Raw genomic sequence first — 15,211 nt, forward strand, 5'->3', positions numbered from 1 at the left:
TAGCTAAGCAGAAATTGGCAATTTAGAGTATTTTTTTTACAGAATAGGAAAATGGCAAAACAGGTTTTAGGTTTTGGATATTTGAATTCAGTCCTCCTTTTTAATGGTTGTAGTGACATTTAATATTCTGTAGCCTTAACAGTTCTTATGAAATATAGGATGAAAGAGTATACCTTTCTCTGAATGTCATCAAAGATTTCCGGTGTTGGATCCCCATGGTTCAATGTTTCTGCCAGTTTTGCTACTAAGTTGTCATCAATATTAACTCTTGGAGATGCCTGTCACAGAGATCTAAATCAGCTTTTGTACCATGTAAATAAGTAAGCTTCTATTTTCATAAATAAAATTCAATAAAATTCTGCAATATTCTAGGCAAACAAGACTTCTTCTTGATGAGTATTTCTTGCTCTCTCTAGATCAAACAATAGAAGGCAGATCCCGTCCTCCTCTCAGAATTAAGTTCCAGGACTAAATGCTATGAATATTTTCAAAAACAATTTATGCACATTATTGTTAAGCAATATCTAAACCAGATTCACTCAAGACTTAAAAACATCTTATTTATTTATGACTAAGAATATCTAGATTCAGAAATTAAGAATAAGCTAGTAAAAAAGTAAATGGATGAAGTTCTGAAGTATTTGAGGAACGGGTAACAGTTTGTCAACTCTGCCAATTTCTGGGGAGATTATCAGTAGCTGTAATCATGGTAGCTTCTTATGCAGACTCCATCACAGCTACCAGCACACTAACTGTATCAGATTCCCAGTCACCGCTCGATATGAGGGGATACTTAATTTCACTGCCCATTAAGAATTTTTAGATGGGCCTGAATTCACACATTTTCCCTACTTTCGGTAACAAAGACAGGGAGCTAGCACTGAACCAGACCCAGCAGAGCTCACTTGATCTAGCAAGCACAGCTAAGAGGTTGAGTATATTGGATTTGGAATAGCTCTAGCATTGAGTGGCTTCTGACTTCAAACTGGTGAACTCAGCTCAAAAATCAGAGCAAACTGCACAGTCTAAAGTCCACAATGACAACAGACTACAGAGGTAAAAAAAACAAAGTGAAATAAATGATGCAGAAAGAAAAGTATCACAAGAGATTTGAGGGATAATTTATTAAGGGAAGCTTTTGAGCGGGTTGAGAGGTGATTTTTACGCATACAAAAAATTCAGAACAAAGTTTCTTTGGTTAACACAATTTGACATATGTTTTCTTTAACAGAATATTCTATTATTACAAGACTACTGGAAGCATTCAAGATTAGCCTACAAAAAGATGGGCAACAGTGATATTAGAGCAATTTGTGCAGACAACTACAGAGATACACAAAAAGTTATTTAATTTGAAAACCCAACCTTAATCCAAGCTTGCACAAACATTGGGTTGCATCTTTTCAAAAAGATTTCTTCATGGGGCAGGGGGGAAGGAAGAGAAAGGGGAAAGGACAGTACACAGAGAGGGACAGAATTTCTTATTGTCTTTATATTTTCTGTAGTTTCTCTCTGCTCCAGAAATTCAGCTTCTGAGGAAAACAGGAGCAATTGAATTTGATAGCATAGTGCCAGTATGAGCCTTTTTACACGGAGAGGAGAAAAAATATATTTTTTTTAAGAAAAGAAGACATTTTCTTACTGTTTCAAAAGGAGAGTAAAAGCTTAAAAGTCACCCTGTCAACATGTGCTACATCACATCCTGTTCATATTAATGTAGCCATAACTACCAAAGAAGCATCTGCACGAAAAATAATTTCCAAACAATGCAGAAAGAAGTTATTCCTACCTTTTCTGATAAATATTGCTCATAAACTCCAAATGCAGCTGCTCTTAATAGACCTTTGGTTTGATTAGTCTGATGTTTTCCATCTTTCTGCTTGCTTTGAAGTACCTCCAGCTGTTGCTGTGCTGTAACCCTGTATCCTTCCACTGTCATCCAGAAAAACAGATGTGCTTGGCCACCAGTCTGCTGCATGTAATCTACAGAAAACAGTCACCACACAAACATAGTTATTGTTGTGCATCTTATAATAAGAATTCTCTGTGATGTTAAGTATGAATGAAACTCCAGGATCTGGTTATACTGGAATACTTGTAATCTAGAGTAAAAAACATATTTAGTTCTCAGAAGACATCTATATTTAGCAATTTCAAGTGCACAGTCCCATACATTAGCATATTCTTTCTAAATAAAAAAGATCAAATTAATTACTTACCCATAAAAAATTGTAGTGCAACATTGTCTACCAGAATATGGTCCAGAGGGACTGTGCAAAGTTTTCCAAAGTTTGCTGCCAGTTTCACAGTATCTATTTCCTATAAGACACAGTTCAGTGTATTCATAGGGATTTATTTTTTAAATTAGTACTGAAAGTTTCTATGCACCACAAAGCAGATGTAATAAAAAATAGTTAACATCACGGATAATAAAGCACCCTCTCAATGGTTAGTTATTTTCACAACCACTAATAAATAAAGATCTAGATCATGTGATCATATACTCACAACTATTTGCCTTCAACAGTGATGGTTTCTGCTACGTGGGAAGCTGGCTTTTAACACTGCCATTTATGTAATACTATACAGGTCAAATTAACCCTAAATCCCTCACCAAGTGTGACAGTAGTATGAAAATGAATTATCAAGATTAACTAATTTCAGGAATTGATAGGGTGCAGGTTACCACAACTTTAAATTCACCTCTGCCCAACTATCGTCTGTTAATATGACATTTTTTGGTATTAACAGCAATGCCTCCAGACCCAGCTGTAGAATATTTAAACATTCTAACAGTCAATATGCACAAGACTACATTACCCAAAAAACCCCAATCATGTGAAGCTTTAGAAATTCTCTCCATATGTAAACTGCAAATACAAGACTAACTTCAACTGCATAATGTATTCCTGTAACTACATTTGTGTTTCAAAATGTAAGAATTAAAAAGCTAGATCAAACTAATAAGTCACTTGCAGCTTCACTCTTTTGGAACAGAAAAAACTTCAAACTACTTACTTTTCCTGACTGCAACCTCTGAATTCTTGAATCACATACTTTAATAACATATAATAAACTGTTTATTTGATTTTTTATAGTGTTGATATCTGAAAGGAAAACCAAAGAGGATTAAGCAATGCAGATGAGTAAACAAGCTCTTGTTCTGAAATGGTCTAAAAACATCATACAAAAGTGGAAAACAACAACAAAACACATCAGCTTAAAAGAGAGGGTTTTGGGCATGTTTTTCAGCTTAGATACCTTACCAATAGACGTAAACAAGAAGAAATACTTTCCTCATTCTCAGACTAACTGCCAGCTGACTACCTAAAATATTACTGAAATTCATAACCACCACTCAGGCAAGTTTCAATTCAGTGGAAGTAAACATACATAAAAAATTTATCCATATTAAAAAAAGCCAAACAAAGACACGTCTGAAAATTTTAGATTTAACACTACACATTTAATCTATTTTTTAAATAATAAAGTATTATATATTATGCTGTATCAGTTTTTCCTTTCCAAATTTTTGGAACGTTCTTCAGAGATCATGCTGCCAAATGCATTCCATATTTTGTAAAACAGTACAGCACTAACCATCTCCTGCTGTATCTAGAGATCGAAGATATTGCAGTTCTTCACTTGCTTTATCTTTCACTGCTTCCAACTCTCCTATATTATCACTTAATTTAATAATATTCATAAAGGCCTCATAGTTACAGTTGGAATCACGAATCTGAAACAGAAATTTTCAAGCGTGAATAATGCAAAACAGGTAAAAGCACATGACAATTTTTCATTAACTATTTTGATTCAGCACTGCAAAGCAGCATTTTGAAAACACTTTGATACTTCTAAACCTACCCCTTGATGCTAAAATTTGACATGGACCAAGAGCAAGGAAGCATGCACACAGTCAACATCTATTTCACAACATCATTTTTGTTGTCAGGAATTACAGACACTGACAGTCTGTCAGCCTCCTTAATGAAGAACTTAAACCTAATCAATCTTTTTCTGCTCTTACACATCTCATTAGCTAAGCAGGCAGAAACTGGTGAGCCCACAGAGAAGGTTTCAGCTTTGCCAAGGTCACCTGCAAGCCTAGCGTACCCAATGTAATGGCTTCTTAAGATACTAAATTACAAAAAGAATCCAAACATTCTCCAAAGTAACTACAACCAAGGAGGACAGGGGAGGGAAAAAATACTTATGCTCTCTGAAATCCTAACTCAGATACCCCTGTAAATACTATTTACAATACTTCAATACATACTATTTTCACAGTATTGGCATAGGGTGAACCTGCTCCGGGGACTCATAGGAATTTGTGTGAGCTTATAAGCCTGCTGTGCTGCTGAGGTCACCGGAAACAGTGCTGTGAACACAGCATGGAGATCAGCAGAAGGCTGGCAGCTTTACAGTGGTGCACGCAGGTGCAGAGGGTTAAGTTCTAATGCTGTCTTTACGATCTGAAGCCAAAAAAGGTTCCCTCACTCACATCTTTCACAAATGCTCACTTTGATATGGAAATGTAACTCTTGGTTAGTACTCCAGAAGGACACTGATGTGAGTTGCATGGAGCAAAGAGAATGAAGACTGGATACCTTTGGCCAAAGTTAATGAGAAATCTTCCTCGAAATGTGCTTTTAAAAGTAATAATACAAGAGATACTTCACAGAATCACACAATCTTAGGGGTTGGAGGAGACCTCGAAAGATCATCTAGTCCAACCCCCCTGCCAGAGCTTGAACTTCAAATTTCAAACATTTTATACAAATGTGAAATTCATAGTGGAAAGTGAGAAGCTTAAACTAACTTCTAATTTTATATTGAAGTTTTATATTAGACTGTAAGAGAATTACTATTGAACTGCAGTGTACCTAGAAACATGGAATTAAATCTTCTAATTTTCAGAAAATTTTTTTTTCACTGATTTTATGTCAAAGGTTCCAAAAGGAGCTAGAACGTATTTCAGTCATCTCTCATTTCTGCCACTATCTTAATTTCATAAGACTTGCATTAAATTTTGAAGGCATTTAATCTTCCTTATCTTTCCATCAGCACATTTACTTCCTCATCTCAGAAAGCAATTATGAACATTAATATTTGGGACATTACGATCAGAAAAGAAAGCTTTATAAAAACCTCAGAATTCTATCTTTGGATGCAGCCGGGGGCAGTGCTCAGTAAATAAAGAATGAGGCCAAGTTACAAATAAAGAACATGCATAGGAGGAAAGGGGAAACAAAAATTGAAAAGCTCAGTCCATATGAGCAGCATTAAAGTCAGGTTCCTGTAGAAAAGCAGCATGCTAACTTTTACAGGAAATAGAAATGGCTGCAGTGATGGAACCTTTGTACACATACACTTGAATTCATTCCATACAAAATAATTTAACACTCTGAAATCCAAGGTATTTTCAGAGCAGTACCTGAATCCACACTGTAGGACTAAAATATATTAATAAAAGAAAAGAGAACTCTCTGAAAGGAAAAAAATAAACTTGACTTATGACCTATAAGGGAAAATAAACTGTAAGAGCAAGCTTCAACTTTCTTTGCAAAAAATCAATAACATTAAAGTGTGAATATTCTATTTTTGTTTATTTTACTATATATTACTACTTTATTAAAGTTCAGGGTTTGCTGATGGGTTGTTTTTTTTTTGGTTTTTGGTGTGTTTTTTTTCACAAGTGCATTAGAGAGTTCTCAAAGTACAGACATTGTCTCTTCCCATTCGGAATAATTATTCAGAATAATAATTTGGTTAAATTATTACGGGTTACCACAAACATCTCTAAAACAATCACTCTGAGATTCCTTAGGAGAAGCAACAACAAAAACAAACAACCCAATCTTGCAGCTTTTCATCCTGGAGGCCTGTTAAGCTTCAAAGAACACATCATAAGAAAAGTCAAGGAAAAAAAAACTTCCCAGATTACCACCATACTTCCTTAACAGCTAACTAAAACTTAGCTGAGAACTCAGCTTCACACTTTGTCATACATCTGCCTTCAGTCAGACAAATTTTGCCAAACCACAACTCATAGTGTAGATAATACAGATATAGTGTGAATGTGTGTGTATATATACTCACAGATGTATAAAATGAGTACAGTTTTATATTAACATTTTCTGGAAATATAATAATTTTAGACGTTACAAATCTTACCATCCATATGACATACTGATTAATATAATCAGGATCACTGAGCTGGTTTATTAATGGAAGAAGAATTCCTCGGGAGAGGATTTCCTGAAAAACAGAATATAATAAATAATTGTACACATTTATTCATAAAGCTAATATAAGTGCAATAATTTAAAAATCACTGCGTAAAGACTAAATAAAAAATTACAGAAATTATTCAACAGCCACTAGACTAGCATATTGCCTTCCAATTAACACATTAGTATCATCTCAAGAAAATCAACATCCATTTCATCATGCTTTTCTAATGCTGCTAGAGGTAAAAGAAACTTTAAAAACATTCCACACAAACTGTTCTCTGCTATTGAATACTCACCAAGATTGTACTGCATTTAAGGTAACAGTGTTAAATTAGAGAAATTTGACAAAATACATGAAGAGGAGTAGTTCAGATCTGAATTTTTTTCTGCCATTAAAGCAAAGATTCAGGATGGTTTTAGAGTCCATACTTACCCTGACAAAGTATCGCATGATCTTGTTCTGGAAGTCTCCAGGAGGTAGCAATATATACAGTAAAACCTCACACAGATCCCTTAGGAATCCTAAGTGAGAGAACAAAACCCCTCAGCACAATTTTTGTATTATGTTATTTCACATCTTATCTGATATCATAAAAACTAACAGATAAATCCTTAAAATTAAATTCAAACATACAGTCATATATATTCTTATAGTCGAGCATCACAACAAAAACTTTCAGACTGAACATAAGCAGCACTGATGAAAACCTGAAACACATCTTGATTCTCAAACCAAAACAAGAGAAGGCCAAATTCCAAGAATCAAAAAACTCCCTCCAATTGATTTTCCTCATTTAACATACAGAGGTTTTTTCCCCTCCTTAACACTTTTTCCAAAAAGATAAACTGATTATTTTTTTTTTAATGAAGATTATGGAATAATGATAAAAAGGCAGATCTAACAAAAAGCACTAAGAATCTGCAAAGCCACGCCTTGCCTCCCACAAAGCGTATTTCTGTCTTAAAATTATTTCAATGAAAAGAGCAATAACTACATATGTACACGTTATTATAATTATAGCATTACTATGCAGAAAGAAGAGGAAATATACATGTGTAGTAATCACGCTTTGAAAATCACATGCCAAGATTTCAGTATATTTCACACAGAAAACACAACTATTAACATTTTAATTTAGTCTGCTATACTGAAATAACTTCAGAAGATAATACTGAGAGACCTTCTTCATCTTTGGGAGAAGTGCAGACTAGATCACGGCAGACTTCTTTTTCCATTTCAACTTCAACCTCAAAGAATGTATCTACAAGTTCCTCAGCTTGGTCTATATAAAAAAAAAAAAAAGAAATATACTTTTCTGTAAATACTAGAAACTTGAGAGTAAATTTCAATTACAAAATAAGGCTAACTATATTTTACACATGTAAGATAGCTACCTAGTAAAATAAAAAAATATTTAAATCATTACACTACCTTTCATCTGATCACCCTTCTCTGCTATTCTTTGCTGAGCTTTTCTGAAAACTCGAAGATGAGTGCCAAAGTCATCAACAAGTCGTGTAGTGAAATAAGGCTGCCAGTCTGTTTCCTTTGACCTATCAGAAAGGGACACCCATGAAGATTAATCATTTTATCCTGTACACAAAGAACAATAATATATTTCTACTCCTTTCTCCCTTCCAACTCCCTTCCAAGAACCACACTGACAGTAAATATGAAAAAGCAAAAGAAATCAGTCTCCTAATTGTCTATGCACTGAAAACAAATCAAATACTGCAAAATACCACTCTCACACCACATTAATATTTATGCTTGAATTACTTTAAGGTCAACATTAGTATCTGGAATAGTATTCTGATTCATGACATTATCAAATATCTGTGAAAAATATTGAAAAGCTTCAGCCTGAAACTACAATACTACAGGGGTCTTTTTCAGTTATACTTTCTAACATTTTATAAGGCATCTAAACAAAATAATTATTTTCTGACTTTTTAGTATATGCATCAGTGCTTCACATTTCACTTGAAGCTACAAGTGACCTCATAGTACTGACAATTCATTTCACAGCTTATATGAGAGGTAATTAGTGGGAATCTCCAACAATGCACATAGTTTACCATCAGAAAACAGATACTGTCAGATTTGCATAAAGTTATGGTGGTATGAAAAAATGCAGAAGTATTCCTATGACGTCCACACCTTTACTAGACAAACTGAAAAGGTACTTGTGCATTACAGGTTTAATGAAGTTAAATGTTAGTGATAGCTTTTACTCTGCACTAAGTATTCCACTAGCTGAATTCTCTGACGTCTACTTTGTTAAAACCCTTCTAATAACACTTCCTTTCTTGTGTTTGTTCCCTCATCTGCTCTTTCTTACCTCTAAAAGAGAGAAAAGGATAAGCAACTGTGGAAGAGATGGAAGCCTACTGCAAATCTAGCTGTGGAAATAAGAAGCAGAGCTGCCACAAAGGGCAGTCAATCAAAACCATCGATAATCCAGATCCACCATCCGCATAATCAACAAATCATAAAAAGACGCTAGGTGGCAGCCTTACATCATTCTCCCAAACGTGCAACTCAATGGGAGGGGGGGAATCCCAAGGCGGGGGGGGGAGTACTACCCACTGTATTCGGTCTCTTCAGAAGCTCACAGTGTACATGAAATTACAAATGATGGCACAAACCTAAGTCTAGTACAGCTATATCCAAATACAGCTATATACAACTACAGCCATAGATACACTTAATAATAGTAACTGCTGCTGCGGGCCTGTGAAACCAATTTGATTTATACAGAAAAACTGCAGAGGAGCAGTGGCTATTTTTGAAGAGCAGCAGTACTGTAGGAAGAAAAAACTGAGTTTGCTATAACTTAACCTGCTTTGACACAAACCCAGTGCTTCATACTTTTCAGTGAAGTAGCTTCTCCAAATACACCAAAAGAAAAAAAAACAAACACTGAAATTGGGTATCCAGGTCCATTTAATGTAAGCACAGGATTGATTGCTGTAACGTACAGTTTATTTAGCCTGTTTTTCACTATTTCCAACACTATTTCCTAGGATTTCCATTACTGCACAATCAACAAGATTTTACTATGAGTTTTTCCTAGTGTTATACCACACTCTCAGTCTTGACCTTTTGTGCCAGAAAAGCACACTGACCTACATTTTCAAGTCAACAGAGGGGAGGGGCTAACACCACCTCAGAATTGCTAAGGAATTTATTGTATCTAGGTGACCCATAACCTGTTCTGAAGAGAAAACACATAACCATCAGCACAGTGGGATGAACACCTGAAATTGCAACTTAACAAAGAAGTAGATATAAAGGCATTTGGTACCTGGTCTGAGAAATTAGCTATACTAAAAAAGATAAATAATTTCCCAAACAAGTTATTTCCCTGACTTTGTGATACCTGACGAAGCAACAGGAGAAAAAAAACCTGAGACAACTAATAAACTATCCATTTGCTCAGAACCAGCCCTATTTTTAAAAATGATTTACATACGTGATGTACCAATTCACTCCCAAGATTACTATTCCTTTAAAAATACTCATTGGTCTTCCATATTGAAGAGTAATACCACTTTTAAAAGTTATCTGAGCAGATACAGATATTTGAATTAAAGGCTTTCAGATTGACTTATCTAGAAAATAGCCCTGCTGTTTACATGAAACAGACCTGCATATAAAAATGTGATGATTCATGCAACTCAATGCTCTAAGTTGCAGATGAAAAGCTATTCAGTAATTTTAGACATTAACTTTTGCCAAGAGATCACAATTACAAATATATGCTCCATTCATGCCTTAAGGAATCAGCAAAGCAGTTCTGAGATTATGATCTTAAAATTTTACATGTTCTTACTGTAACATGCACTGAACTATGCTGATAGATAACATTAATCAGTTACCTACTACCATACAACCCACAGAGGTATTTGTCCCCTTGCTTAGACAGCATATTGATGTATTTACAAATAATCTTACCTGGCAGAAAACTGAACAAGTGCATACTGAAGAGCCTGCCTGATTTCCAGAAGAAATGATTCATCATCACTTAGCATGTAATACCAATACTGCACATAGTCTCTCAGGGAAAACTGGATTACCTGAAATTGGAAAGGAAAAAATAAAGATGAACTAATAAACAAAAGACAGCAAAACGGAAAATCACTTTTGGTGCCAAATAATGCAACAGCCATCATTTCAAAGGTTAACAAAGTGAACCATACTCCCCTACCACTATGGAATTGTGAGTGAAACAATACAACTCACACAATGAAACCTCTTTTTCATATTGGCTTACATGCATTCACCATGCCATGGTGAGAAACTATAATATACAGAAAACAGACTCAAATATTGCCCAATATCCCAGTCCATCCTCAGTGTTTTTCACTTACCACTCAAATACAATAAAATTTCTCAACTTCTATTTGTCTCACAATTATTTAGATATTATATAGTTAGTACCTGCAAAAATAAAAATAGGTAAAATAGTCCTGGTTAGAACTTACCTGTTGCAAAGGCTCATCAATTATATTTGCACCCGTCAGTCTTCTGTCAATCTTAATAGGTCTGGCTTCACGCTTCATTTCTTCTATGCACTTAAAGAGATTAGAAAATGTAACTTTGCAGGTTTTGACTAGAATTAAAAATCAGCTCTGCTGCTTATGATGTATGTGTAATTCCAGCAACAACTCTGTACAACATTTTCCCCATTACTATAATGTATAGAATATGTAAGATACAACCATAAAATCACAGGATGGTTTGGTTGGAAGGGACCATTAGAGGTCATTTAGCCCAACCCCCTGTGCAACAGGCAGAGACACCATCCATTACACTAGGCTATTCAAAGCCCTAGTGAATGTCACTTGTTACTGTTAAATTTGAGAACTAGTTCTGTGGTTAGAAAACATATTGCTGAATGGCAAAAAAAAATTCTGTATGTTACTGATAAGAAAGGTGAACACATCCACTTTCACAGATGATTAGTGATTGACCTGACAGCTAAGAAATCCCATGTTTCAGTCAAAACAGCGGTGAGACTAAATATAACATAACTAGCAATCTTCGGGTTAAAGCATCTTCTCTGTTCTGATGAGTGCAAATGGATTAGGCCAAGATTTATCTACAACTCATGAGCTGCTGAGATGTACTTGCTTGTAAATCAGGAATTTGTAAATGCTACCTCTTGGCTATTAAGAATTTATTCTGTTCTAAACAGATAAAGATTTATCCAATTAGAAACCCTGACTTCAGGTCCATCAAACAAAATGGTGTTTGTTAAGAATTCAGAAAAGAGCTGAAAAGGGGATCCCACTGATTCTCCACATTTACCTGTGCTTCCAGGATTTATGCTAGGACTTAAAGACAGCCAAAAATAATGATGACTACATTCCTGAGCTATGGTAAACCTAAACTTTATTACCATTTAATTTGTTAATTAGGCAAGCAACTTTCTGACCACCATCAAAAGAATCTGGAGACTACAGACGAGTAATGGAAGAATCCTAAATAGCCATGACAATCTTTCAAGAAATAGCAAGAATGAGCTACCACTCCTGACAAAAACAAAAAGCACAACACACACAAGTAGTCCAGAAAAGAATGGCTTACTAGCTATCTCAGACACAGTATTAGCCAGTTACATCTTATTAATTTCTCATAATGAAGCCAGAAACAATACTTGAAACAAGCTTCCATAAATACTTAAAAAGCTTCTATTTCAAGAAGGAAAAAAATTGCATTTCATTAAAACTGTTTATTACTATCATTCTAATTTTCAAAGTTAGAAAATCTGATTTTGAAATTATTATCAGTAAACTCTCTTTACCTTAGGGATTCCGACTGATGTACAAGGAAGAAATGAATGTTCACACTGCTCAAGGTATTTTTCTGAGTTGCTTTTTCCAAATAAGAGAGTAACCACAAAACCCCTAAAATGGAAAGAGAAAGACCTTCTAGAACAACAGTCATCTTTTCCCCCTCTCTAGAAAGTATTTCACAGCACATTATAAAATATTAATACATGACAATACTGCCTACACTCCTATCACAGCGCTCTTTCACAGTTACAGGATGTCACTCAAAATAAGTGACACAATACTAAGTCCTGTATTATCAGTCTTGATATATGCCTACCACGTAACAGACCTATATAGTTCAGTCTACACTATGCAGTCTGCTTCTTGAGAACTTGTGATGGAATGCTACCTATGCTCACAAACATTAGCGCACAGAAAGAGGGGTAGTTACATATGCTGCTCTTGTATTTATACAAAAATGCTTTTACTTCACCACTATGAAAAAATAAATTATCTAAAAACATACTGAGGCCACTGCATTGCAGCGTAAGTCACAAAAACGCCAACCAGGAAGAAACTGCTGTAGTAAGTGTAGTAACTAACTACTGATTGCACATGGTTAAATGAGAATTAAGACTATTTTCAACTGGGAACTTGTTTTAAGCTGCATGGGGGAAAAAAAACAAAACCAAAACAAACCAGTAGTCCTGCCAGGCTGCATAAAAAGAGAGTAATGGAGAAAGTCTACAGGATAACTGAATTGAGACACAGGCTGTTAGATTTTTTGGGATTGTGAGTTTTTGGGGGAGTCTGGGGTTTTGTTGGTGTCTTCTTTTCTAATTAAACCATCATATAAAATCTAAATAAATGCACTCCTGGACCATTTAGAATGTTAGATCTGAAATTAATTATCTTCTTCCCTCACAATTCTACAATGATATTTAAATTATGACTTTCAGTTAAGCAGGACAGCAGTTAATTTTATTACTGTTTTCCTTATGGTATAATGAAGGCATGAGGAAAAAAGTAACCGTTACAAAAAGTTCAACCTTGCCACAACAGTACAACTAGCCTACAACAGTAGTAATTTACTTACAGCTTATGACACTAGGGCACAAAAACATAAACATAAAGCCAGTTTTACTAAGAAATAGATTAAAACCTAAAAGGCAGTGCCAATTATAGTATAATCAAACTTCGTAGCCTTTGAAAACTCAAGCATTAAAAAAAGATAATATGAAGTTATTGCTGCTCAGATTAGCCTTGGAATGGCTAAATACACATAGCTTTGTAGACAAATTTCAAAGCATTCCACTTAAAGGCCAGCTGAACAACATTTGTGACCACAGGAACTCACAAAGTTATTCCAGGCTTGAAACATGCTCATAATACATTCTGTTAATACAGACTGCTACTGATACCAAATACTTTCACTTATATGATTAGAATAAAATTCCTAAGTGAAGTAAAATACAGTATTTGAAGGTCTTATTTCCCATACTGGGAACCATTCTTTCTCATAGTTTCATTCATTCAGAAGCAAGGAGACGGTCATCTTTACTTGAAACACTCCAACACAAAAGAAAAAAAAAAAGCTACACAAAATTACTATCGGTAACTGCATATTGCATAAGAAAACTTTACTTGATACTGATTCTCTTGCAGTCATCTTTATCTTACAAACACCCATACTTTCTATGTATGAGGCCAAAAAACTAAACCAGGTCTTATTATTCTTCGGCTCCAGATACTTCCAGACATCTTTAAAATCACAATACTAATGGTGCTAGTAGAGTAATTGAGTTCAAGGACAAAAATTTACTTAGGAAAATCTTAGTATTAGTTTCACTATGCTTAGACGTTATTAAATGTTTTGATTTGGGAAGGGAGGTGTTTTGCTGTTTTGTTTTTTTTTAATTAATTATTATATTTTGGTGGAAAGAGCTTACATCCCTATGCAACAGGTTACCAGGTCTGAACAGAAAAGGAACATACTACAAAACAAAAAAAGCTAGCATTTTATAAATCAGACTTGAAACAAAACAATATTAAACAAAGGCAAGTTTTGATTTAAAGTTTTTATGCATACACACAAATGGCTTCTGTATCTTTCCACACAACAGTACACATATTACAAGCTACTCGTGTAAGAGGAAACACATGGTTAAGAGTGAATCAAAATTAGGTAATTAGATAGCACATAACAGAAGTGAAACTGTATTAACATATTAATTATGTTGATAAAACTATAGCATCAAGACCATGAAATGTTTAGGTCAATGCAACCAGCTACAATTCCACATTTTCTTTTGCTAGAACTCCAAAATGGGACAGAAATAGCCTCCTAGATAGTGTAAGTCAGAAACTATTTATATAGGCCACTGTTTTTCAGTAAGTATAAAAAGTTAGAAAACTGCATGCCAAATTGGACACGAACTCCAACTTTCAACATAAAATTCTACCATAAAAATCCATCAAGATTATTATTTTGCTCCAGATGAGGTTACAGTAAGTATTAAGGAGAATACTATTATCATGAACTAAAACTAGATTTTTATTTTCTAAATTTATTTACATGATGCTATGATACATAATTGCTAATCCTAAGTGAAAAATTTGTTTCATTTGTTTGTTTATTAAGAGAAACAGGACCAAGTACTTTGTACAACTTCATCAGAACTAATTCAGAATGAAAAAGCAGGAAAGAATAATTTAGCCACAAATCTATTTGACCTAGTTAGCACTCATGGATCTAAATGCTACAATTTAAAATAAGTGTGTCACTTTGAAACAGAGTAACAGTGTAAAACAGTGCCAAATCACAGTCTTAGCCAAGAAGACATGCATGTTAAAGTAATTAACTAATTATATTCTACTGGAAGAGCTGAGACTTCATATATACATAAGTAAACACAGAATACAAAGATGGATGCAAATTCTGCTTTAACAGATAACTTACCACAGGATGAATTTATTCTTAACATGATGTGCACTAGCTACTTTAGTCATATGAGGGAGAGGAAGGAGGAATATCCTTCTAATACATTTAGAGTTGGTATTAAAAAATAGAAGTTTTTAATGGTTACAATGCAGACATAATATACAATGTAACAATGGTGCTAACGATAAAAGCATCACCTGTTTACTCCCTTCTTATCTATAGATTAAGTATGAAATGCCTACAACTGCTGAAC

At 34.5% G+C, this 15,211-nt stretch overlaps 1 protein-coding gene across 1 annotated transcript in view; it reads right to left on the reverse strand.

The window, feature by feature from the left end:
• SNX13 (sorting nexin 13) overlaps positions 1-15,211 on the reverse strand; it is a 37,233-nt gene that overhangs the window by 20,868 nt on the left and 1,154 nt on the right. The window contains exons 2-13 of the mRNA XM_009994949.1: positions 12,047-12,149; positions 10,725-10,814; positions 10,195-10,316; positions 7,669-7,790; positions 7,418-7,519; positions 6,670-6,758; positions 6,178-6,261; positions 3,601-3,739; positions 3,019-3,107; positions 2,220-2,319; positions 1,790-1,983; positions 174-278 (exon numbers count right to left, since the gene is read on the reverse strand). Coding sequence (XP_009993251.1) covers positions 174-278; positions 1,790-1,983; positions 2,220-2,319; positions 3,019-3,107; positions 3,601-3,739; positions 6,178-6,261; positions 6,670-6,758; positions 7,418-7,519; positions 7,669-7,790; positions 10,195-10,316; positions 10,725-10,802 — 1,224 coding nt within the window. The 5' untranslated portion in view covers positions 10,803-10,814; positions 12,047-12,149. The remainder of the gene's footprint in view (positions 1-173; positions 279-1,789; positions 1,984-2,219; positions 2,320-3,018; positions 3,108-3,600; positions 3,740-6,177; positions 6,262-6,669; positions 6,759-7,417; positions 7,520-7,668; positions 7,791-10,194; positions 10,317-10,724; positions 10,815-12,046; positions 12,150-15,211) is intronic.

Source organism: Chaetura pelagica, unplaced genomic scaffold, assembly GCF_000747805.2.
Source record: "Chaetura pelagica isolate M959 unplaced genomic scaffold, ChaPel_1.0 scaffold12, whole genome shotgun sequence".
In the NCBI taxonomy this organism is placed as follows: Eukaryota; Metazoa; Chordata; class Aves; order Apodiformes; family Apodidae; genus Chaetura; species Chaetura pelagica.